This window comes from Crinia signifera, chromosome 9 (genome assembly GCF_055691185.1).
Source record: "Crinia signifera chromosome 9, ASM5569118v1, whole genome shotgun sequence".
Classification (NCBI taxonomy): domain Eukaryota; kingdom Metazoa; phylum Chordata; class Amphibia; order Anura; family Myobatrachidae; genus Crinia; species Crinia signifera.
In genome coordinates this window covers 5,226,068-5,252,527 of record NC_139225.1, presented here as the reverse complement: position 1 = coordinate 5,252,527, position 26,460 = coordinate 5,226,068, and the positions used below count along the sequence as shown (strand labels likewise).

Sequence of the window (26,460 nt, the reverse complement as noted above, 5' to 3'; positions counted from 1 at the left end):
TATCACTTTTGAAGCTTGATACATCTGGCCCCTAGTCCCTAACCTGTCCGTGAGTGGGTCTGCTCAGTATAGCCGGAAGTACACATGTAGCAGCTTTATGACTGCTGTGAGGGGCGGAAGGACGGCTACTATACCTATATAATGACACACGCTTGTTTACATTAGTCTATATTAGGGTGGCCAATCCTGGGATCGGGATTGGCGGAATTTTGCCCCAAAATGTCAGATTTCAATTATATCCCAACTTCAGGATTAGACTGCGCATGCGCCGGGCACCGTTTGAACAAACGCTCAAGCGCTGCCCGTCTTTTCCCGACCACCTCGCGCAGTGTGACTAGGTCATAGGTCATGCTGCGCAGGCTGCACTGCTGTACCTCACCTGCCGGAACTTGCCCGCTCCTGGCTCCACTACAGCAGCTCCTCCTGCCACCTCAGCAGTGCCGCACTCTGCGACTGCCTCCACCTTTTGCACCGTTGCTGCCTGCCCCGCTCCCCCAAGTAAGTTAATATGGGGGTATGAGGGGGGGTTTGATTCCCGGGTTTGAAAAAATGCCCCAGGATTAGCATCCCTAGTCCAGGGGCAAACGCAGGATTTTCAGAAGGGGGTTTCCAGAGGGGCGGAGCAAAGCACGGAGATGGACACTTAGGTGACCCAGTATATGCCGGGTCAGTTAAAGTATTATAGATAGACCAAATGTATATAAATAATAATAATAAAAAATATATATATGTGTATACATATATATATATATATATATATATACACACATACACACACATACATACATACATACATACATACATACATATACATATATATATACACATACAAGGGCGTCAACAGCAGTGTAGACCCCTGGGCATAGCAATGTATTGGGGCACCTACCGATCCTCCAGCGGTAGGGGTGGGGGAAGCTTTGATGTCCCGCGGGTGGTAGGGGGTATTATATCACCCGCTCAGCATGTAGGGCCTGGATCAGTAATTTCCACTAATTACCCCTTTACTGCACAGATGGTGGGAGATGGGGTGGGAGAAGGGGGCATTGGGCTGAATGAAGGGGCCCTGATACATAACTTCCAGGGTGGTAGAGGATGTTTAAGAGGAGGGGGTGTATAGTGTAGTGGGCTTATTATTCATAATTTTCTGGTGGGAGGACAGCTTGCTTGACTGCAGATATCTCCAGTTCCCGGAAATATATTTCTTAGATTTTAATTGAATTAAAAACTAGAGAATCCCACCTACCAAATGGTATTAGGGACTAGGGGATCAGAGTTCAGTAGGCAGAGCAATCTGCCAACGAGTATATAAAACTACATAATAGGTGTGTGGAGCTGGAGCAGTAACCAGCTGCTGGAAGGCTGATATCTCTGGTTCTGGGCAGAGTAGAGACAAGCTACTAGTGTCCATCAAAGGGGGAGAGTCCCAGCTTTTGGAATATACCCTCATAAAAACTCTAAGTTAGACAAAACCTGAAATATCTGACTGGGAAGAGCAATTAACAGGCTTGGATAGGGACCACTGCTTTGAAGTCAGATATCTCCGGTTCCCAAGGGCCGATTTTTAAAATTCTTATACCCTTGGAAAGAGGGGACCCTCAGCTTTCAGCCTATGGCCCTTAGACTCCTGGGGGGTTTCTGGGTACTCAGAAACCCCCCCTGCGTGCGCTACTGCTAGTCTACATGTTGAGCCAGCTTTTTTGTCAGTATTGAGGTGTAAAACTATAGTGCAGGTGTAAGTGGTGGGCTCTAAGATTGGGGAATAAGAATGTTCAAAAATAGTAGGGGATTCTAGCAATAACATATATTTGTGGTGGCTGGTTAGGGTAATCATTTTAATTTAACCAATTACAGTAACTATAGTTTATTGCAGGATGCATTTCTGTAACAGTGTAGGTTGTGTGTAAGTGTGTGTAGGTTGTGTGTGAGTGTGTAGCCATTTCTTCCTACTTGGGATATTGTCTACATGTGTTAACCCTAGGTGTTCTGTCTAGAACAGATTTACTTCTGCTAACCAGCATTTGTAAATTCCCCGGTCAGCGTTTACAGCCTTGGCATTTGCCAGAATGTTGTGTGCCGACTGACCGCACTTTTTTTTATGAAAATAACCTTCTACCCTAGAAATGAATAAGAATGTTGTCTAATTCCATATCTTCAGCCAAACTTGTCCACGGCTCATTAACTATGTTAAGGTCTCATGGGAGAACATGCACTGGTTTTCTTTGTGGGGTTTTGCACTTGGCGGTATGTTCTGCAAAGTACATGAAATTATAAAAGTATATAATTTACTAAGCACACGGCTAAGGACTGAACCTCCCGGAACATGTGGTTTGCTGCCAGTGGTGTATAGCCAGAAGCTTAAGCTGCTGCCATCCCCTAGCACAATGGTATGTGACTAACAGACCTGCTAGAAAGGTAATGTTACTGTAGTTCTAAATGCCGCTTTATTGGGGCATGCTGTTTACATTTTCTGCACGTGCCGATGTCTGCTCCCATCCACTGCTGAAATCGCTGGGCAGGGGTGTAAGTTCATCCCGGTCACCCGGATACAAGCTGGAATTTGGTGCCCCCTCTTAAAGGAATAAAGTGAAAACAAATACTGTGCGTGTGAATGTGTGTCAGCAGTCACAGGTGTGTGCCATCTCACAGTGCAGTGGGGGCACCATTGCTTGCTGCAGCGCAGGCTGAGTGGTACCAGGCAGGAGTTGTCGTGTCCTCTATTCCAGGTGTTAGCCGGGCTCCTGGGACAGAGCCTGGTAACTATACATTATGCAGCAACAGCAGGTGACTCGCAGAGCTCCATCGGAAGAGCAGCGGTCACACTTGGAACCACACATGTGCTGCTGTACATGAAGGTGGCCCTCCAGGGCTTGGAGCCCAGAGACTAACACCTCCATTGCCTCTGGGAGTTACTACTACCCTCCAGTTGCTGGGTAAACACGTCACGTAGTGTACCCAGCCAAGTTCCCCACACTATGCAGAAATGAAAGGCTTTGTCTGGTCTGTGGGTTCCCTTCCACTGCTGCAAGCTGGCGGTGAAGGCCGGTGTTTCTCATCATTTCATGCTTTTTGTCTGGTTTTTCCCCATTAATCCTTATTTTTCCATGTAAATGTCTGTTATCAGTAGAGTCAATATCACTAAAGCTTAATTGGAGTACCTTCTACTACAATAAACTATTTTATTGGGGCAAGTGTGTAGCTTGCCAGAAAATATGTTTGCTACTGAAAGTAGCTCTTCGATAGGGTTCTTGGTGATTCCCTAGCATAGTGGTCGGGGCTGCATCATTCATAATGAGCCAGGTATCGGGGCAGCACGGATGGTGTAATGGTTACATTACCGCCTCACAGCACTGAGGTCATGGACGGTGTAATGGTTAGCAGTACTGCCTCACAGCGCTGAGGTCATGGGTTCTATTCCCACCATGTGTTATATATACGGGGCAGCACGGATGGTGTAATGGTTACATTACTGCCTCACAGTGCTGAGGTCATGGGTTCTATCCCCACCATGTGTTATATATACGGGGCAGTACGGATGGTGTAATGTTAGCAGTACTGCCTCACAGCGCTGAGGTCATGGGTTCTATTCCCACTATGTGTTATATATACGGGGCAGTACGGATGGTGTAATGGTTACATTACTGCCTCACAGTGCTGAGGTCATGGGTTCTATCCCCACCATGTGTTATATATACGGGGCAGTACGAATGGTGTAATGGTTACATTACTGCCTCACTGCGCTGGGTTCTATCCCCACCATGTTTTGTATATACGGGGCAGTACGGAGGGTGTAATGGTTAGTATTACTGCCTCACAGCACTGAGGTCATGGGTTCTATTCCCACCATGTGTTATATATACGGGGCAGTACGGACGGTGTAATGGTTAGCATTACTGCCTCACAGCACTGAGGTCATGGGTTCTATCCCACCATGTGTTATATATACGGGGCAGTACGGATGGTGTAATGGTTACATTACCGCATCACAGCACTGAGGTCATGGGTTCTATCCCCACCATGTGTTATATATACGGGGCAGTACGGACGGTGTAATGGTTAGCATTACTGTCTCACAGCACTGAGGTCATGGGTTCTATCCCCACCATGTGTTATATATATACGGGCAGTACGGATGGTGTAATGGTTAGCATTACTGTCTCACAGCACTGAGGTCATGGGTTCTATCCCACCATGTGTTATATATACGGGGCAGTACGGATGGTGTAATGGTTACATTACCGCATCACAGCACTGAGGTCATGGGTTCTATCCCCACCATGTGTTATATATACAGGGCAGTACGGATGGTGTAATGGTTAGCATTACTGCCTCACTGTGCTGATGTCATGGGCTCTATCCCTACCATGTGTTATATATACGGGGCAGTACGGACGGTGTAATGGTTATAGCATTACTGCCTCACAGCACTGAGGTCATGGGTTCTATCCCCACCATGTGTTATATATACGGGTCAGCACGGATGGTGTAATGGTTACATTACTGCCCCACAGCACTGAGGTCATGGGTTCTATCCCCACCATGTGTTATATATACGGGGAAGTACGGACGGTGTAATGGTTATAGCATTACTGCCTCACAGCACTGAGGTCATGGGTTCTATCCCCACCATGTGTTATATATACGGGTCAGCACGGATGGTGTAATGGTTACATTACTGCCCCACAGCACTGAGGTCATGGGTTCTATCCCCACCATGTGTTATATATACGGGGCAGTACGGACGGTGTAATGGTTACATTACTGCCTCACAGGGCTGAGGTCATGGGTTCTATTCCCACCATGTGTTATATATACGGGGCAGCACGGATGGTGTAATGGTTACATTACTGCCTCACAGCACTGAGGTCATGGGTTCTATCCCCACCATGTGTTATATATACGGGGCAGTACGGATAGTGTAATGGTTACATTACTGCCTCACAGCGCTGAGGTCATGGGTTCTATCCCCACCATGTGTTATATATACGGGGCAGTACGGATAGTGTAATGGTTAGCATTACTGCCTCACAGCGCTGAGGTCATGGGTTCTATCTCCACCATGTGTTATATATACGGGGCAGTACGGACGGTGTAATGGTTACATTACTGCCTCACAACACTGAGGTCATGGGTTCTATCCCCACCATGTGTTATATATACGGGGCAGCACGGATGGTGTAATGGTTACATTACTGCCTCACAGCGCTGAGGTCATGGGTTCTATTTTTCCACCATGGCTCTAACTGTGTGAAGTTTGTATATTCTCCCCGTGCTTGCGTGGGTTTCCTCTGGGTGCTCCAGTTTCCTCCCACAATCCAAAAATATACTGGTAGGCTAATTGGCTCCCAACAAAATTAACCCTAGAATGTCTGTGTATTCGTGTACATGTGGTAGGAAATATAGATTGTGAGCTCCACTGGGGCAGGGACTGATGTGAATGTTCAACTATACTCTGTAAAGCGCTGCGGAATATGTGTGCGCTATATAAGAAACTGCTAATAAATAATAAATAAATAAGGTATAAGTACCCCATCTACTACAAAGCCGCTTTGAAGGACCACCGGTGTTAGACACTGTGGTAGTGTTCAAGGGCCTCAAACGGTCACCTCATAAGATGGGTTTTGTGCATTGACTTTAAGTAGAGTTGAGTGGACCCATTTGATGTCTGGTAGAGCAACATTGAAACATTGAGAACACTTGGTGGGGATCCTCCAATAGTATAAAGGAAAGAATGATATAATTTCCTTATGGTGGGTGTCGCGTGGTATTTACTCTTAGTGAGCGTTTATTAAAAATGTTTTACGATCTATTATGATTATTAGAATATTCACAGCTGTGGTTCTTCTTTATGTAAACAGTGGTTGTATGTAAATCACTAATGTTACGGCATACGTAATATATATTATGTATCTCTTGTCTGTTACTCACGTCCCTCTTGTTATGTGACACATTACAGGTTTCTCAGACGACAGATGGCTTGGATGCTGACCTGTGGAAAGATGGTTTGTTCAAGTCCAAGGTGACCAGATACCTTTGTTTCACCAGAGCCTTCTTGAGAGAGAATGTAAGTGTGAATCTTTCCCCTTTTACTTAGTCAATTTTTTTTCTATTTTTTTGTATTGATTTTTCCAGAGTCTCTTACCTTCACCCCCCCCTCCCTCTTCTTCCACAGAGCCATTTAGGGAATGTCTTGGTGGATATGAAACTGATTGATCTAAAAGACACATTACCGGTTGGCTTCATCCCTATCCAGGAGACGGTGGATACACGTAAGTCACCATTAATAGTTGTGCTTCTCCTGACTTATCCCAGAGACTGAAATGAGGAACGGAAGACTATAAGGTTTCTGTTGTGCGCCATCCTCTGGTTGTGTGCTGTGAGCCTATATACATATGTCCTATTAGGTCATCATCTCTGTACATTGCATACCTGTGTTCCCAGGGGCGCTGAGACGTCGTCCGGTACCTGGTAAAACGGAAGAGGCGTTGTTTCTAGAGGGGGCATGGCCATGCCCCTCTGGAGAAAAGATAATAGTTTTTGCATACAGGCAGCAGGGTGCGGGTGGGCGTGATCGCACGCAGGAAGAGAGAACAGGCTGCCACTGCCTCTCTCCCCAGCTCAGCACTGAGCAGTATGTACCCACTCTTCCACTGCTTGGCTCCCTGCAATGCAGGAGGTGGAAGCGGTACCTGGGCCTCTCCATCATCCCCATCCTCGGCGCCACTGTGTGTTCCTACTGCCCCCCCCCCTTTTTTTTTTTTAAGATTAACTGCTGGTTTCTCCCTTGAATTCCTGATTGTTGATAAGAATGACAAGTAGATCAATGGAAGTTGTCACTTCTGTGCTTATTTTTAGTCAAGCTGTGCACAGTTTTCCATTGGAAACCAGCGTTAATATTTTCTCTAAGCAGGAATAAAATTCCAGGCGTTTTACGCTTGGAGACGTTCTCTGGTTTTTCTGGCTACTTGCTAGGAAAGGAGACCTACAAGTTGGCTAAGTCCGCTCACCTTTTGCAGATTGCTAACTTGTTATACTGTAAATCTACAGCCGCTATAATGTCCCTTTGTGCTGGTTTCCCTGCAGAGGAAGTTGCCTTTAGAAAAAAGCGCCTGTGCATTAAGTTTATTCCACGAGACTCCACAGAAGCCGCCATCTGCGACGTCCGCATTCTGAGCCGCTCGAAACAAGCTCCGCCTCAGTATACATTCATTGGGTGAGTGCCGGTTCATTCTCTTCACTGGTCTCTGCAGAGTCTTATACCAACCGCCCACATTATAAGGTATTCAATTATTATAAATCGCTTTTTGTAATGCCATCTTATCAGTAACACCAGATCTGGTGTGTGTATTATCTTCATTTTCAGGGGTAGAAATTGTACTTGACGTTTGGAGCATTTTTACAACCTACTGAGGACATAGCTGCTAGAAGCCCTGCAAGTTTCACCTACCACGAATGTGTACTCTCTTGATGGAGGACCTAGAGTGATAGCCAAGTTACTACGGTCAATGGTTGCGGCTTATTGGCTCGCTGGGTGCTATCCAATTACCGCTGTAAAGCCGGCGTTATTGGGGATTCTTGCCAGGCACGCGAAGCACAATCCCTGATAAGCAGCCGGCAGAGACCTGTTTTTTGTCCGATAACTAATGGGTTGGGGATCTTATTCCGGATTCAGACAAGGAAAGGTCCCGTGTTGAACAGCAGATTAGCGGGTAGAAATATTTCTGGTGATGGGTTGTAAGAAACTTTTCAACTAGGGGTGTCATAAATAAAGTCTGATAGTTAAAGGTACCATGATTCCAAAAAGTTTGGTATCCCCTGTGTTAAACTGTTCAGTTCTGTTGGTTGAAGTACTCCTTTAGTCTGATGGTACCCTGGTGTTACATATGCCATAGGGTGATAAACACTACTAAATCAGAACGGTATCCAATACAAAATACCTCTGTTTTAATTGAATTGACTTGTCCCTTTAAGTCCTGCATCCAAATCCGCTGACAGAGCGTTGGCTTTACAAAGCGATGCAATTTTATTTCTCGCATCTGCAGTAAGAAGGACATCGCAAGCCAAGGTGCAGCACAGCACCAGGTCCCCCCTCCCTGATAGCACACACTGGGGCAAATGTATTAAGCCCGGAGAAGAGATAAAGGACCAGCCAATGAACTGTGTTTGAAAATAATGACATTTGGGAGTTGATTGGCTGATGCTTTATCTCCACCCACTTTATCTCCACTTTATCTCCACTTTATCTCTTCTCCAGGCTTCTTTTGGAGAAAGTGCGCTATATAAATTAAATTTGCTTACTTACATTGTGTAGCTGAAAATGGTGAACATAAAATAAAACGGGCATTGATTTTACTCATCATTCCGGTATGGTGAAATGACATTAATAATCAGGATATATTTCCAATAAATATCAATCCCTGTATTTAATGTGCCGGTTACGTGGTTGTTGCACATAAAGGTATCTTTTCTCTTGTCTTCGGGGTCATGTGATAAGTGTCAGATCATTCTATGTACCAAAGGAAATGATTTCCACTGGATCGGATGCGTACCGTACTCACTCAGCAAAAAACTGTAGTGAAGCATATAAAGGTTTCTTTTAGAGACTTATCCTTTCCATATCCTCATCCTATCCATCCTGAGAATCAGCCCCATTGGCCAATAGCCACAAACCCAGGCAGACAAATAGCAGGGGAGTAGCACCAAGGTAAAATTCAATCACTCTCTGACAACGTGTTCTGACGGTATCCGGACTATTTGTCTACAACAAGAAGAGAGACAGCCATTAGGTCGACACCATTAGTTTGACAACTCAATAGGTCGACATGCCATTAGGTCGACACTGCCCTTAGGTCGACAGTGTCTAGGTTGACAGTCAAAAGGTCGACATGGTTTTTTTTTTCACTGTTTTTTGAGCCGACATGTGCCGACAGGCGGTATTTCATGCCCTACCATCCACTAGGGCGTGGAGTTAGATTATAATAGTGTGCCGAGCGCAGCGAGGCACCGTGCCCGAAGCATTGCGAGCAAAGCGAGGGGCTGCGGTTCACTTCAAACGGTGTCCATGTCGACTGTGCCGACATTTGGGTAAAAAAACAGTGAAAAAAACCATGTCGACCTAATGGCATGTCGACCTAATGGTATGTCGACCTAAAAGCATGTCGACCTATTGAGTTGTCGAACTAATGGTGTCGACCTAATGGCTGTCTATCTTCTTGTTGTAGACAAATGGTCCTGCATCGGTTCTGACAGCTCCTGCTGGAGGGTGACTGAACAAAGTGCTACTTAAACTAAAAATGGAGAAATCCCTTCCAGGTCCGGGAGGTTTAACTTCCTGTCACCACTAAATAGTGGGTTAAAAATCACATAAAGCTCTGTAGCCAATAAACATAATTTGCTGTAGTGTAGGCAGTTTACCTAAATAAGCCCAGTAGCCTGCGGGAAGCGGCACAGTGAGCGGTGATCAGCATTACTAATATAGTTATATACTTATGTGTTTGTGTATGTCTCCTGGATAGGGAGCTGAACAGTATGGGCATCTGGTACCGAATGGGAAGGGTTCCAAGAGCCCCAGAATCTCCGCAGCCCTCAACACCTTCCTCCCCATCTGCTGTGGTGACGTCGGCATCTGCTCCAAACCTCCCAAGGTAGGTACTTGTGTAGACGTTTTGTTTGAAAACAGAAAGATTATCTCCCAGCACCTCAGCGCCTCAACCTTTCCACATGTATAATACACACAGAGCAATACAGAAGTTCTTATCTTTTAGGCTCCAATTGATAGTGCAACGTTCCTCATTCAAATCTCTCCAGTTAGTATCATGCGAATGGGAGATATAGAAAAACCATCATAGCGCAAACAGATTTATTCACATACAATGCACAATATTTTAAAAAAGATCCTCACACACAGGATTTCACAAGTACCATAAAAGATGGAGAACTGTAATCAAAAAGTTCTCATAAAAGCAAGTTAATAGAAGGACATCCACTTCAGAAGCATCACATAGAGAAAAGGTAAAGTCAATCGCAAATTACCAGATGGTGTGGAGACTCAGTGGGCCACTGAATTCTCACATAGGCAGTATGCGCGACTCTGCGCTAGTCCTGGACCTCTGCAGCTGGTCACCGGGCAGCGTATCCTTCTCCCTACTTCTGCACCTGGGGTGGGTTCCCTCCGATTCTCCTTAAAGGGCCGACGCGTTTCGACCACGTCCGTGGTCTTTTTCAAGGCTTTTAGAAGGTTCAATATTTCCGTCCCAGACGGCGATATTTAAAGTCCATAGGTTAGATTGTTCCTCCAATGAGGAAAGCAGAATCTTCCGGCGGTCACGTGACCCGCTCCTGCTGGTCCGTCCGCTCGTTGGTATAATAAATCTTTGTAGCGTATGGGCAGATTTTCCCTTAAGTAAAATGGCAGTGGCCGAGTTTCCTATTCCCCGTGAACTGGTTTCCCGAAATGATCTATAACGTGACGCCCGCACGGCTTTATTACACCAACGAGCGGACGGACCAGCAGGAGCGGGTCACGTGACCGCCGGAAGCGTCATTGCGCTAGACGCAATGACGCGGACAATTCTGCTTTCCTCATTGGAGGAACAATCTAACCTATGGACTTTAAATATCGCCGTCTGGGACGGAAATATTGAACCTTCTAAAAGCCTTGAAAAAGACCACGGACGTGGTCGAAACGCGTCGGCCCTTTAAGGAGAATCGGAGGGAACCCACCCCAGGTGCAGAAGTAGGGAGAAGGATACGCTGCCCGGTGACCAGCTGCAGAGGTCCAGGACTAGCGCAGAGTCGCGCATACTGCCTATGTGAGAATTCAGTGGCCCACTGAGTCTCCACACCATCTGGTAATTTGCGATTGACTTTACCTTTTCTCTATGTGATGCTTCTGAAGTGGATGTCCTTCTATTAACTTGCTTTTATGAGAACTTTTTAAATACAGTTCTCCATCTTTTATGGTACTTGTGAAATCCTGTGTGTGAGGATCTTTTTTAAAATATTGTGCATTGTATGTGAATAAATCTGTTTGCGCTATGATGGTTTTTCTATATCTCCCATTCGCCTGATACTAACTGGAGAGATTTGAATGAGGAACGTTGCACTATCAATTGGAGCCTAAAAGATAAGAACTTCTGTATTGCTCTGTGTGTATTATACATGTGGAAAGGTTGAGGCGCTGAGGTGCTGGGAGATAATCTTTCTGTTTTCACTGTATTCTGGGAGGATTGTGGAATTACCTCCAATTTATCTTACCAGCAGACTTGCTGCCCATCTGGGAGCGCACTACCTGTGATTCTGAAACCTTTCTAGAAATATAGACGTTTTGTTTGAGCCTACTGTTACTATTCAAATATCAACTGCAATAAAGATACGTTACTGTCCATATACTACACACTTGGCGGTCCTTTCTCACAGAACCACGGGCTGCTAAGAGGCCCAGATATCACTGGGAAGGGACAGCGACTGCGGGACTGTAATATTACCAGGTCTTTATTACTCTACAGAGAATGCTTCATTCATTAGGATCATTCAAATGTGCACAAGTGTACAGGCAAGTGTCATATAGTGGTGGCCGGACTTCAGCTCTGGGACCTGCCCCAGGCACACAAACACTCTGATCAACATTACATATGTGTGTTAACTCGGGGGGGGGGGGGGAGTAGGCGGGCATCTGACATCCGGTGTCAGCTGACAGCCCCCCCCCCCCCCCCGCATTCCATTACTGACCCACTGCCAAACCGGTCATGCTGGAGGATGTTGCAGGCAGCAGAACGTTCTCCTTGGCGTCTCCAGACTCTGTCATGTCTGTCACATGTGCTCAGTGTGAACCTGCTTTCATCTGTGAAGAGCACAGGGCGCCAGTGGCGAATTTGCCAACCTTGGTGTTCTCTGGCAAATGCCAACCATCCTGCACAGCGTTGGGCTGTAAGCACAACCTCCACCTGTGGACGTCCGGCCCTCATACCACCCTCATGGAGTCTGTTTCTGACCGTTTGAGTAGACACATGCACATTTGTGGCCTGTTGGAGGTCAGTTTGCAGGGCTCTGGCAGTGCTCCTCCTGTTCCTCCTTGCACAAAGGCGGAGGTAGCGGTCCTGCTGCTGGGTTGTTGCCCTCCTACGGCCTCCTCCACATCTCCTGATGTACTGGCCTGTCTCCTGGTAGCGCCTCCATGCTCTGGACACTACACTGACAGACACAGGAAACCTTCTTGCCACAGCTCGCATTGATGTGCCATCCTGGATGAGCTGCACTACCTGAGCCACTTGTGTGGGTTGTAGACTCCGTCTCATGCTACCACTACAGTGACAGCACCGCCAGCTTTCACATGTGACCAAAACGTCAGCCAGAAAGGCTAAGCCATACGCACAACAGCATGTGACATTGATTGTCAATCAGTGTTGCTTCCGAAGTGGACAGTGTGATGTCACAGAAGTGGGATTGACTTGGAGTTACATTGTGTTGTTTAAGTGTTCCCTTCATTAGGTGATTCATCACGCCCTCCGGGCGCTCTTCACACAGTCGTAAGGGGCTACGCCTCATTAAAAGTAGAAATATATTTGAGTGTGACGTATGTTTGTTATTTGGTGAAAGATGTGCTTAAAGTCTATGGGCGGGATGTATTAAAATATATCGCCGCCCGCCACGATGCCAGCGCATATGTACTAACATATGCGGCTGGCATCACGGTGCGGTGACTGAGGCCCCCCGCGATACCTGTAATGTGGTGTGCGCGGGTTCTCAGTCACTACCTGGGCTCTGCGGCGTCCCCGACATCTCCTCCTCCCCCCTGCAGCCGGAAGGACATCCCCAGCAGCAACATGCTGCTGGAGGAGGAGGAGCAGCAGGGAGGACAGGGGGAGGCGGTGCGGACACTGGCGGACAGCAATAGAAGCCCATAGGCTTCTATAGGTACCCGGCCGATATGATGGCTGGCGTAACATATCCGCGGTACACATCGGAAACGATGTAATGAAGGTCTGAATGACCCCTTGTTAAAAGTTAAATAATAAATATAATATAATAATAATATTATCATCAATATGGGGATGGGGGAGGTGGTGTGGGCAGACCCCTGCCGGGCGGGGTGTGGGTTCGGGCAGAGCCGCTGCTCTGGCGGGGGGTGTGTGTGTGTGTGGGCAGACCCGCTTTTCCAGGAGGGGGGGGGCTGTGGGCAGCCCCGCTGCACTGGGAGAGAGGGGGGGGGGGGGGTTGTGGCTAGTGGTGGTGTATAATGGTGGGCGTGTTCTGTAGCCCTGGCTGGGCGGGGGGCGGTGTATTCCAAGGGGGTGGTGGTGTGTGTATAACGCTGGTCTTTTCCCTAGGGGGGGGGGGGGGTTTTGGGTTTGTGTATAACGCTGGGCGGGGGCGGTATCCTAAGGCAGAATCTGGCTAGACTTTGTGTGTATAACACTGTCAATCACTCTTGTAACTCCGCCCAGCGTTATACACACACACACAGGTGATGAGTGACAGAGTGGCTAAATATGTAAAAGATATATATATATATATATATATATATATATATATATATATATATATATATATATACAGAGAGAGAGAATAGAACCATTATGTTCAGCTCTGATGGTAAATCTGGGATAACCGTATTTAGGTGTAGACAGGTGATTATCCATGCTACTGTTTGATTTCTCATGCAGCCGAGCACAGAACACAGATACAATGATAACTTGTATAAAATACTCATTATTCATCATTGAGCAGTGTAAGCTTGTAGCATGGAAGGAAGACCCTGTTCTCTGCAGGATTTAATCGGCATCTCTTCCCTTCTCCAATACCGTGATCCGTCCTGAACTTCGTGTCTCTCTGCAGTTTATGACTTTGCCGGGAAATTGAATCAGTTTTGTTTTACTCAGCAAATAACAGAAGAGTCAGAATAAAATGTATTGTAATCTGGTTGAGTTAGAACGTACTGTGTTCCCCGGAATAATTGAAAGTCCTATTAATGGCGTGCGGTAAAACCTGTCTGTCTGCAGATGTATGACGCGGCGGCTCTCCGTGTCTGTAATGAGCGGCCGGCTGTTCTGACAAGATGTTTATGTCTCTCTGAAAGTTATCGTGGTTATTTGGGCTGCGTGTGAGACGGATATTCTGCGCCACTTGTCATGTCTGAGCAGTTATTGTGAGTGAGGAATATATACTAGCATTCAGCAGCGAGGGATTGTGGGTATATGGATTCAGAAATAAGGAGGGATCTATGTGACAACCTTTCAGCAACATAGATCTGAAATAATTCCCAGGCTGCAACTTAAACCGATCTGAAAACCAAATTTTACAAAACTGTCAGAGGCAATCCCGTTCTGATGCTCCTAAAGAAATAATAAAACGGGATGATGTCATTTTAGTGCTTAGGATTCTGGAGGACCAGCAGCAGCAGCTTCCTGATGTGCAGGACCCCAATATTTCTTACCCAACCCCTTAACCATATCCCTCCATACCTACATGTAGCCTAACCCTCAGTACCCACCAGTGCCTAACCCTCCCCCCCGCCTTACCCTAACCGTACCCACTCAGTCCCTTAAGCTCCCTTCTTAGTGCCGCCCCCCCCACACACACACACACAGCCTAACTGCAAACGCCGCCACCAACCTGGCAAATTTTTGTTTCGTGATATTTGAACAAAATTCTGGTTTTAGAGCAAATCATTTGTTTTTTTTTTTTACAATCCCACAGGGTTGTTTTTTTTTTTTTTTTTTTACCAACAAACAAAATTTTACACTATTGATTGGCTGCCTGTGGGTCACATGTTTCATCACAAGTGGACCTTGTCTCTGTGGGTACCTTCCTCATTGTTCTCCGTTCACAGGCCAGCCATTGTCTGGTGTTTTATTTCCGACATACCTGTGACATACCTTCCACCCTTCTTTTTTTTTTTTTTTTTAAATCATCTGCCCATTTAGGTTCTGGTTCATATGTGTTTGGAATAGGCCAGGGGCAAACGCAGGATTTTCAAAAGGGGGTTTCAAGAGGGGCGGAGCAAAGCACGGAGATGGACACTTAGGTGACCCAGTATATGCCGGGTCAGTTAAAGTATTATAGATAGACCAAATGTATATAAATAATTATATATATATATATATATATATATATATTAGATTCGAGGAACCGCACTCCATCCATCTTCTATGGACAACTTTGTGGTGCTCCGCTCTAAAGGAGAATATCCCAAATATAGTACTTTTGTGGAAGCAGGCACTCACCATAGACACCAAATGTAGTTGAAGCAAGGATTTATTGCATTGTATTGGTCGACGTTTCGGTCCTCACAGGGACCTTTGTCAAGACACGAATCTGTCACATCAAAGGACCAAGAACACCAGGCAGTGTACTAATGCAGCGTCTGAGACAACTATTTATGGCATCACAGATGTAATGGATAGCGACACCCACTTCCTGTTCCACAAAAAACCGGAAGTGTGCCCTAAATGGTATATAGACCTAATTCAGAGGATCACTGACCAACTAAATGTGTTGTGCCCATAGCGTTATAGTCATAAAAAAATAAGCGTATCAGAAAAATATATAGAAAGTCCAAATTTGCATCAAAACACTAAACTCCGTTAAACCGGAAGTAGCATGCGTTCCAGCGCTGTGGAACGCACAACATACCGGAAGTAAGCGCCGTTTGGCGCGCAAAAACCAACCAGGAAGTAATACAGGATGTGTTATGCGTTCCAGCTGTATGAGTCACTGGAACGCAAGCCAAAAAGCGGAAACATCGTTCCGTTTTATACTCCAATTGCATGAAAGTTATTCATAAGCATAAAATTGTTCGTGAAGTGCAAAAAATACTTTTATATGCGCAATTGGCACAGACTAAATAACGCTACAGGGGTACTAACAATATGATCATAATATGTTATGGATGTAACAAGCAATTGCTGATGAGACCACATATACAACCTGTATCCAGTAATTCTACCTGGCTTTCTACACAACGTCTTGGCTGTGTGCGGTGCGCAGATTGTACAACGTGTAGATCAATGATGGTCGGTCAAACATTTCCTCACCCCCATACTGGCAAGAAAATTAAGATCCGTTATAGATTGTCTTGTATGGCATCATTCGTGATTTATATTTTAACGTGCCCTTGTGGACTTTATTATGTCGGGTTAACTACACGATGCTTTAGAGAGCGTATGGCGAATCACCGCCTTTCCATCCGTCAAGCTCTCGAGCAGAAAAAATCTGCCAAACCCGTGGCAAAGCATTTTCTGGCACTTGGACATTCTGTGGCTAGTCTAAGATGTATGCTTATTGACTTTATACCACCCCCACCACGTGGTGGAGATAGAAGTAAAAAACTTCATCAGAGGGAGGCACGTTGGATCTACGACCTGGGGACATTGGCTCCAAGAGGCCTTAATGAATATATTGCGTATAATATCTTTCTCTGAAAAGTGTATATGTTTGTGGGACTTTGCAGCATTTATCTCTTCAATTTTTATTCCTTATTTTTCTTTATATAATATGTTAGTGTTTATCACTATATTTTTCTATTTTCTTTTTTTGTTTTTTATATGCATAGAGTTGATTTAGGTATTGTTCACTATTGTGATGCATCAGGCAGTATTCTGAGACAAAGTATCTATGGCGCACTCTCTTACATCCATAACATATTATGATCATATTGTTAGTACCCCTGTAGCGTTATTTAGTCTGTGCCAATTGCGCATATAAAAGTATTTTTTGCACTTCACGAACAATTTTATGCTTATGAATAACTTTCATGCAATTGGAGTATAAAACGGAACGATGTTTCCGCTTTTTGGCTTGCGTTCCAGTGACTCATACAGCTGGAACGCATAACACATCCTGTATTACTTCCTGGTTGGTTTTTGCGCGCCAAACGGCGCTTACTTCCGGTATGTTGTGCGTTCCACAGCGCTGGAACGCATGCTACTTCCGGTTTAACGGAGTTTAGTGTTTTGATGCAAATTTGGACTTTCTATATATTTTTCTGATACGCTTATTTTTTTATGACTATAACGCTATGGGCACAACACATTTAGTTGGTCAGTGATCCTCTGAATTAGGTCTATATACCATTTAGGGCACACTTCCGGTTTTTTGTGGAACAGGAAGTGGGTGTCGCTATCCATTACATCTGTGATGCCATAAATAGTTGTCTCAGACGCTGCATTAGTACACTGCCTGGTGTTCTTGGTCCTTTGATGTGACAGATTCGTGTCTTGACAAAGGTCCCTGTGAGGACCGAAACGTCGACCAATACAATGCAATAAATCCTTGCTTCAACTACATTTGGTGTCTATGGTGAGTGCCTGCTTCCACAAAAGTACTATATATATATATATATATATATATATGACCGGAAAACCCAACCGCGCCTCACGGAGAGAAGGCAGCACCTCTGAGGGGCCCCCTGTTAGACAGGACCCAAAGGTTTAGAGATAGAGAAAATGGAGTTTCAGAGTGCGCCAATTCATTTGCATACACAACAGATTTGTTGAACAAACAATATAGTAGTCCGGAAGAGAATCATATAAAAGTTTATTCAGGAATCTTCCAAATGATGATACAGGCCCAACGCGTTTCGACAATAGCTTGACTTCATCAGGGGCATTGGAAGTAGAGCAGTACAAAGCAATTTCACACTATAGAATTTCCATTGTTTAATTTAAAAAACAAACAGCAGAGGTTTTCATGCGAAAGACAGTACTGGAAATGGTTTACACACTAAAGATCAGTAACAGTGGTAAAGCATGGTATAATCGCAATCCAATGGTGTCCAAAGTTAATCACAATTTCGGGGGAAGGGTAAATAACCCCAATATATAATTAGAGCAATGCAGACCGGAAGTGAACTCCTGAGATCAAAATGCTGGCATTTGTGAAATTGCTTTGTACTGCTCTACTTCCAATCCCCCTGATGAAGTCAAGCTATTGACGAAACTCGTTGGGCCTGTATCATCATTCGGAAGATTCCTGAATAAACTTTTATATGATTCTCTTCCGGACTACTATATTGTTTGTTCAACAAATCTGTTGTGTATGCAAATGAATTGGCGCACTCTGAAACTCCATTTTCTCTCTCTCTCTCTATATATATATATAGGAGTCCAGGGGTCCGGCACTCGCTTGTAGTGTGTAATTGGCTCCGGGTGCCCTCCTATGCCAAAAACACAGATATCCACCAGACGGGCGGCACTCACGGAAATAACAGGCAAGACACACAAAGTGCGCTTAACGTTTCAATCTTTAACAGCTTCTGATGAAAATCTGTTAAAGATTGAAACGTTAAGCGCACTTTGTGTGTCTTGCCTGTTATTTCCGTGAGTGCCGCCCGTCTGGTGGATATCTATATATATCTATATATATATATATATATATATATATATATATATATATATATATATATATATATATATATATATATATATATATATATATATATATATCTATATCTCTATATATATATATATATATATATATCTCTATATATATATATCTCTATATATATATATATATATCTATATATATATATGGAAAAAGAGGAAGACACAGGGGGCGCCTATGGTGTATTACCGTTTTAATCTTTAAAAAACAGTTGACTTAATAGTCATAAAATAACGGGGTATAATGCCCGTACCAAATAATTCGTCCGCTGTGGACTGAACTACCACATGATTTCATAAAAATATCCCACAGGCAATCACGGCTGTACTGTATATGTTGGACTCACGACCCTCAGGCACCGCCGGCAATGTCCCGCAAAGTCGTCTCGTGCCCAGGCTTCTCCTCAGTCCTTTCACCAGCCTGCTCCGTGGGAACTCCGTTTAGCGTCACAGTGGCCACGCCCCAACGCGTTTCGTCACCAGACTTCGTCAGAGGGGTGGCGACTGTGACGCTCTATCCCTTCCTTTAACCTCCCAGCAGCCAATCACTGCTCACGGAATTTACATACACAGCTTTTAGCATATTCCCTCACTCAGGAACATCTCAACTTGTTACAATTACACTTTTGTCTTGGCGGTCACAGGATTTGGGGGATTTTATAATATTGGTTGCATTTATGTGTTGGAAAAAATTGTTTTGAGAAAAGATAGAGAAGCATATTCACGCTACGGATCTGCCGATCACTCCGGAGGAATCTCCGTGCTTCTCATGTCATTTTTATTTGTTTGAATCATACTCTCAAAAAACTCACTGTCAATGCATCTGGTTGACAATGGACATGTCAATACAATGATCGTATATCTTTAGACTGTAAGGTATATGCGAGTTCGCTATCAGGACAACTGTATAACCTCACTCGTATAGCAGCAATATTCTTAAAGTGACAGTGCATTCTAAGTTAATCTTAAAGAGACAGTAGGTTAAAAAATATCGTGAAAAATTGCCAAACTTTAGATACAGGACATATCAATCAACACACAAGGTTGATTGTGGAAATATAATTATGGAAATATAATTCAAGTGACCGTGCATCATACACTTATCAATTATATGTGAATTTTCTACCAGGACAACTATATAGCAGCAATATTAAAGTGACAGTGCATTATAAAATGATCTCAAAACGATATAGTGAAAAATTAGAAGAATATGGACCTCTCAAGAAATATATGAATCAGACAGAGTTCAACAAGAATTCAAAAAATTCAAAAGAATTCAAAAAGGAGATGAGAAAAAGGCTAAATTGATGATTCTGTTCCTGAGGTGGGATCATGCTTTACAGCAAACAAGGAATTGTACAGAGAATCCCCCCAATATACATAAATTGCCTGACCCCTCTTTTTAGGCATCCTGGATAAATGGTGTGATTTCATAATTTTCATTTAGCCCCTTCGGTATTAGGGTATCCAATGTCAGGATCCAGAATGTTTCTCTCTTAGTTAGTAATTTCTCCCTATCCCCGCCCCTTTTATCTAGTGGAATTTGTTCAATGCCTATAAATTTCAAAAGGCTTGGGTCTGCATTATGATGCTGTAAGAAGTGTCTTGATACACTGTGATTTGTAATTTTGTTCTTTATGTTCCTTGTATGCTCCAGGATTCTCAATTTAAGAACCCTTTTGGTTTTTCCTATATATTTAAAGCCACAAGGGCAAAGGAGCATATAAACAACATAAGTAGACAAGCAATTTATAAATTTTTTAATTTTATATTGTCTTATGTCATTTTGATCACTGAAGGTTTTTGTGCCTTTTTTCATCGGGGACAAATTTTGCAGCTACCACATGAAAACGATCCCGTTAACCCTCCCAGCATTCTCATAGTTGTTTTATCTGGGATTTTATCAAGTACACTCCTGGATACCATTGATTTTATGTCTCTCGCCTTTTTGTATATTATATCTGGCTGTTTAGGTAGGTGTTCCGCCAGGACGGGATCTAGTTTGAGAATGTGCCAGTTTTTACACAGAATTCTTTTTAGATCTCTTTCAGTATCGCTATATTTTGTAACGAAAGGGCAGAAGAAATTGTTGTCAATTCTTTCTTTATTTTTATATACCAGGAGATCAGCCCTATTTGTATTTCTGGCCTTGTTTTGGGCCTCTAATACTATGTTACCTGGATATCCCTTTTCTTTAAACCTTTTTTCATAGACTGCAGATTGTTCATTAAATTTGTCTTCAGACGTACAGTTTCTTCGCAGTCTTGTAAACTGCGAATAGGGTATGTTACGCTTCCAGCGGGCCAAGTGACAGCTCTGAAAATCGAGGTAGCTGTTACTGTCAACCTGTTTGAAGTGTGTATGAGTTTCAATCCTCCCTGTCTCATCAAAATTTTTTGTTGTTATTACTAAATCAAGAAACTCAATTTCTGTGCTGTTTATCTGATGAGTGAATTTCAGATTATATTCATTCTCATTGAGGTACATCATAAAAGATTCAAACTCTTCCGTTCCAGACTATCAGTATGTCATCTATATAGAATTTGAATTCTTTTGAATTTTTTGAATTCTTGTTGAACTCTGTCTGATTCATATATTTCTTGAGAGGTCCATATTCTTCTAATTTTTCACTATATCGTTTTGAGATCATTTTATAATGCACTGTCACTTTAATATTGCTGCTATATAGTTGTCCTGGTAGAAAATTCACATATAATTGATAAGTGTATGATGCACGGTCACTTTAATTATATTTCCATAATTATATTTCCACAATCAACCTTGTGTGTTGATTGATATGTCCTGTATCTAAAGTTTGGCAATTTTTCACGATATTTTTTAACCTACTGTCTCTTTAAGATTAACTTAGAATGCACTGTCACTTTAAGAATATTGCTGCTATACGAGTGAGGTTATACAGTTGTCCTGATAGCGAACTCGCATATACCTTACAGTCTAAAGATATACGATCATTGTATTGACATGTCCATTGTCAACCAGATGCATTGACAGTGAGTTTTTTGAGAGTATGATTCAAACAAATAAAAATGACATGAGAAGCACGGAGATTCCTCCGGAGTGATCGGCAGATCCGTAGCGTGAATATGCTTCTCTATCTTTTCTCAAAACAATTTTTTCCAACACATAAATGCAACCAATATTATAAAATCCCCCAAATCCTGTGACCGCCAAGACAAAAGTGTAATTGTAACAAGTTGAGATGTTCCTGAGTGAGGGAATATGCTAAAAGCTGTGTATGTAAATTCCGTGAGCAGTGATTGGCTGCTGGGAGGTTAAAGGAAGGGATAGAGCGTCACAGTCGCCACCCCTCTGACGAAGTCTGGTGACGAAACGCGTTGGGGCGTGGCCACTGTGACGCTAAACGGAGTTCCCACGGAGCAGGCTGGTGAAAGGACTGAGGAGAAGCCTGGGCACGAGACGACTTTGCGGGACATTGCCGGCGGTGCCTGAGGGTCGTGAGTCCAACATATACAGTACAGCCGTGATTGCCTGTGGGATATTTTTATGAAATCATGTGGTAGTTCAGTCCACAGCGGACGAATTATTTGGTACGGGCATTATACCCCGTTATTTTATGACTATTAAGTCAACTGTTTTTTAAAGATTAAAACGGTAATACACCATAGGCGCCCCCTGTGTCTTCCTCTTTTTCCAGAAATGTCTTGTCTGTGAGCCTTTGGGATCAGGCTCTGACATCGGGGAGCAGCTGTCCTGAAACACCATTGGAAGGACTAGTGTATTCTTGTGAGCTTGTGGAGCAAGCTGATTTGTGGAACTGCAGGTGTCAGCGCACCATTCCTTACACAAACTGTTGCATATATATATATATATATATATATATACATAACAGCAGTGTAGATCCCTGGGAATAGCAATGTATTGGGGCACCTACCGATCCTCCAGCGGTAGGGGTGGAGGAAGCTTTGATGTCCCCCGGGTGGTAGGGGGTATTATCAACCGATCAGCATGTAGGGCCTGGATCAGTAATTTCCACTAATTACCCCTTTACTGCACAGATGGTGGGAGATGGGGTGGGAGAAGGGGGCATTGGGCTGAATGAAGGGGCCCTGATACATAACTTCCAGGGTGGTAGAGGATGTTTAATACGCAGAGGAGGGGTGTATAGTGGAGTGGGTTTATTATTCATAATTTTCTGGTGGGAGGACAGCTTGCTTGACTGCAGATATCTCCAGTTCCCGGAACTAGATTTCTTAGATTTTAATGGCATTACAGTAGAGACAAGCTGCTAGTGTCCATCAAAGGGGGAGAGTCCCAGCTTTTGGAATATACCCTCAGAAACACTCTAAGTCAGAAAGAACCTGAAATATCTGACTGGGAAGAGCAATTAACAGGCTTGGATGGGGACCACTGCTTTGAAGTCAGATATCTCCGGTTCCCCAGGGCCGATTTTGAAAATTCTTATACCCATGGAAAGAGGGGACCCTCAGCTTTCAGACTAGGGCCCTCAGATTCCTAGGGGGGTTTCTGGGTACTCAGAGCCCCCCCCCCCCCCCTTGCGTGCGCTACTGTAGGCATCACTGCTGTTGCTTCCTTAGATGCACCAGTATAGTAATGCAGCAGAAGGCGTCCTGTATAGATAGGTGCCTCATGTTGGCATCGGATCACTGCAACACCATTGGTCTGCCGCGTGACTTGTGAGGTTGCGCCAAAGAGGCCTGGAATGTTCCATTTTCTGACGAAGATCCTGACCACAATCGTTTTGGGAAATGGTGGCCATCACCGCTACCACATGCTGCATACTGTGTCCAGTCTAGTGACATCTGCAGCAGTGTTGCTTCCAATGACACAGGACCTGCACTGCACCGGTACCAGACATCCCAACACCGAGCTATGAGACTGATCCTTTGGGATCATACAAAGAGCCAACGTGTTTCGTCATGGTAATTCATTACTTCATCAGGGGTACTGTTTCCGAACCATCGAGTATGCGGTTAAGAAGTGTGAGTTGTTATAATAGATTTCCTTTTATTGGACGCTTGGTTATGTCCTTGGATCAAAAAGGAAAAGTGCAGATATTCGACGGCCTGTATATTAGAGTAACCAGAAGCAGTAAATGAGTTCCCAAGTCTCCAGTGTCTAAGTGCAGCACTCAGACACTTGATGGTTGGGAATCAGTACCCCTGATGAAGTAATTTCCATGACGAAACGCGTTGGGTCTTTGCATTCCTGAAAGAACTGAGCAATGGATTTCGTGTCTGATGTTTATGCTATGTTTTTTAATAAATTTTTATCAATTTATTCATAGATTGTCTACAACGGTGGTGGCTATCACTGAGTGCACTCTACGTCGATGTTTCTATCTTTATTCTACTGTATTGCCCTCCTCTAACAGGGTCTTGTAGAGTGCAGATATTACACACAGCGCAAACGACAGTCTGTTCTATCTTATTTAAAAATCCATATATTATGTTGCAGTTATTGTTTATTAACTCGTTAATTTATATAGCATGGTAATAACAGACAAGGAAATAAAAATACTTACTTACAATCTATGGGTAACTAAGGGACTGATGTATCAAGCAGTCAAGAGAGTACAGAAGTGGACTGGTGGCAGATAGCAAATGAGTCAGCTTCTACCTATGTACCTCATAAAAGCTTCCTGAAAGCAAAATGATGTGAGCAACTCATTGTTGTCTACATTTCAGCCGCCTCCTCCAGAAAGAGTGCAACCTTGTCATCACGTGGGGCGTTAAGATGCGATCTTCCGGCAGACCGTTGCATCATCTGTTCTTGTCCTTGGGTGTGTCTCTGTCCATGCTTGTAGCTCTTCAGATTAGGAAAATCGTCCCAGCTGCAGCAGCTCTACAATATACCCTCGTTAATGGAAATGCTGTAGATGTGATTTTCCTAGATTTCGCTAAAGCATTTGATACTGTCCCACACAAGAGATTGATTAATAAAATGGAGAACCTAGGATTGGGTGAAAATATTTGCAGATGGGTAGGGAATTGGCTATGTAATAGAAAACAAAGAGTGGTTGTGAATGGTGCCGTATCAGATATGATACCGGTACTAAGTGGAGTGCCCCAGGGTTCGGTTTTGGGGCCCATTTTGTTTAACATTTTTATTAACGATATTGGGATAGGGTTACTCAGCAATGTATCCATCTTTGCGGACGATACAAAACTTAGCAAAGTCATCAAATCATCAGAAGATGTCACCATGCTTCAAAATGATCTTGCAATTCTAGATGAGTGGGTAAAAAAATGGAAGATGAGGTTCAATGTAGATAAATGTAAGGTTATGCACCTTGGGAGACACAACCAGTGTGCAAGTTACAACCTTAGTGGAGATGATCTGGGTAATTCCATACTTGAAAAAGATCTAGGAGTCCAAATAGACAGCAAACTAGGATGTAGTGCCCATTGTAATGTAGCTACAAAAAAGGCCAACAAAATTCTGGCATGTATTAAGAGGGGAATGGAAACTAGGGACTCAAGGTTAATTATGCCACTATATAAAGCATTGGTGAGACCTCACCTAGAGTACGGAGTACAGTTCTGGGCCCCACACTATAAAAAGGACATCATAGAATTAGAAAAAGTCCAAAGGCGAGCAACAAAGCTTATTAGGGGAATGGAGAATTTAAGCTACAGGGAGAGATTAAGCAATTTGGGACTATTTACATTAGAAAAGAGACGTTTAAGGGGGGACATGCTCAACATGTACAAGTATATCAAGGGCCAATATAAGGAACTGTCACACACCCTATTTTCTACTAGAAAGGAATCTAGGACGCGAGGGCATGAGTATAGATTAGAAGAAAAAAGATTTCATTCAGCTAGTAGAAAGAATTTCTTTACGGTCAGAACAGTCAAACTCTGGAACTCTCTTCCCAGAGAGGTGGTAACGGCTGGCTCATTAAATGCGTTCAAGGCAAAGTTGGACAAACATTTACTGGAGAAAAACATCCATGGGTACAAATAATAAATATAATCTGTCTGTAAAATATCAGAACCTACCAAATCAGCAATGGATATCTATACCAGGTTGAACTAGATGGACGCAAGTCTTTTTTCAGCCTTACCTACTATGTAACTATGTAACACCACACTGTTGTGGCTGACGTGGGGCTGTGGCTGATGTGGGGCTGCATAAAATGTCTGCATCCGATATATCGTTCTAATGTAAGGGGGCCTTAACCCTACAACACTGACATTTCTGCCAGTGATAAATGACATGTAACGTGTGCACTGCATATATATAATGTCTGAGTGTGTTTCTTAGGCGTGTTTCATACTCTGATTTCTCTTTTTCAGACACATCTCCCTGACCCTTCCTGCTACCTTCAGGGGTAGTAGAAATAACACTCGTCCAGATTTTGAGAATCAGCAGTCCAACCTGTACGCCATATCCGGTGAGCACACATTTCTCTTCTGTCATTTATTCAGGTTGTTTGCAGTTATGAAGCTGGATGTACGTCTTTTGTCAACCTCAACTACTATGTTACTATGAATGTTACATTTAAGCACCGTTGCTTCTTCCCCAAAAGCAGCTTGCAGTCATTAGACGCTCTCCTGCTGTTGTAGACCACTCTTGGAGTCATAGACGATCATTGATCCTCTGTTAATCTTCATAAAGAGTGTAAGAAGGCAGTGACCATGCTGGCGGCTTTGGGTGTACAGTGCTGCTTTTGTACAGTGATATTTCACAAGATCTTTGGTCAGAGATCAGATCACAACCAGACGGTCAGATGATGTCTCCTCTACCAATGCTCTGCATGTTGAAAACTTATTACACTCCTGGAGTGTAGGGTGGACAGTTTGCCAGAACTGGATTTTGGACAGAGTAGGTGCTCGAATAGTGGTTTTACTTGTGACTAGGGGGTAATGTTTCATCATTGGTTATTCTGCGGTTATTTTCCTGGATCTGCTTCACCCACTTAGCAGGGCAAGCAAGGTTCCTGCAATGGCAGAATGTATGACTTCTGTCCTGTCCTCCTGTCCTGTTCTTCCCTTCCTCTACTTCATCTTCAGTCTCCTCTACAATTTTGACACCTACTTCTGAACTGATGCTGATTTTATTTCTACCAGCTATACCC

At 43.8% G+C, this 26,460-nt stretch overlaps 1 protein-coding gene across 3 annotated transcripts in view; it reads left to right on the top strand.

Moving 5' to 3' along the window:
• MVB12B (multivesicular body subunit 12B) overlaps positions 1 to 26,460 on the top strand; it is an 89,471-nt gene that overhangs the window by 23,824 nt on the left and 39,187 nt on the right. For all 3 annotated transcript variants that reach the window (XM_083160958.1, XM_083160957.1, XM_083160959.1), the window contains 5 exons: positions 5,954 to 6,061; positions 6,170 to 6,266; positions 7,081 to 7,210; positions 9,513 to 9,641; positions 25,679 to 25,776. In XM_083160958.1, the coding sequence (XP_083017084.1) occupies positions 5,954 to 6,061; positions 6,170 to 6,266; positions 7,081 to 7,210; positions 9,513 to 9,641; positions 25,679 to 25,776 (562 nt within the window). The remainder of the gene's footprint in view (positions 1 to 5,953; positions 6,062 to 6,169; positions 6,267 to 7,080; positions 7,211 to 9,512; positions 9,642 to 25,678; positions 25,777 to 26,460) is intronic.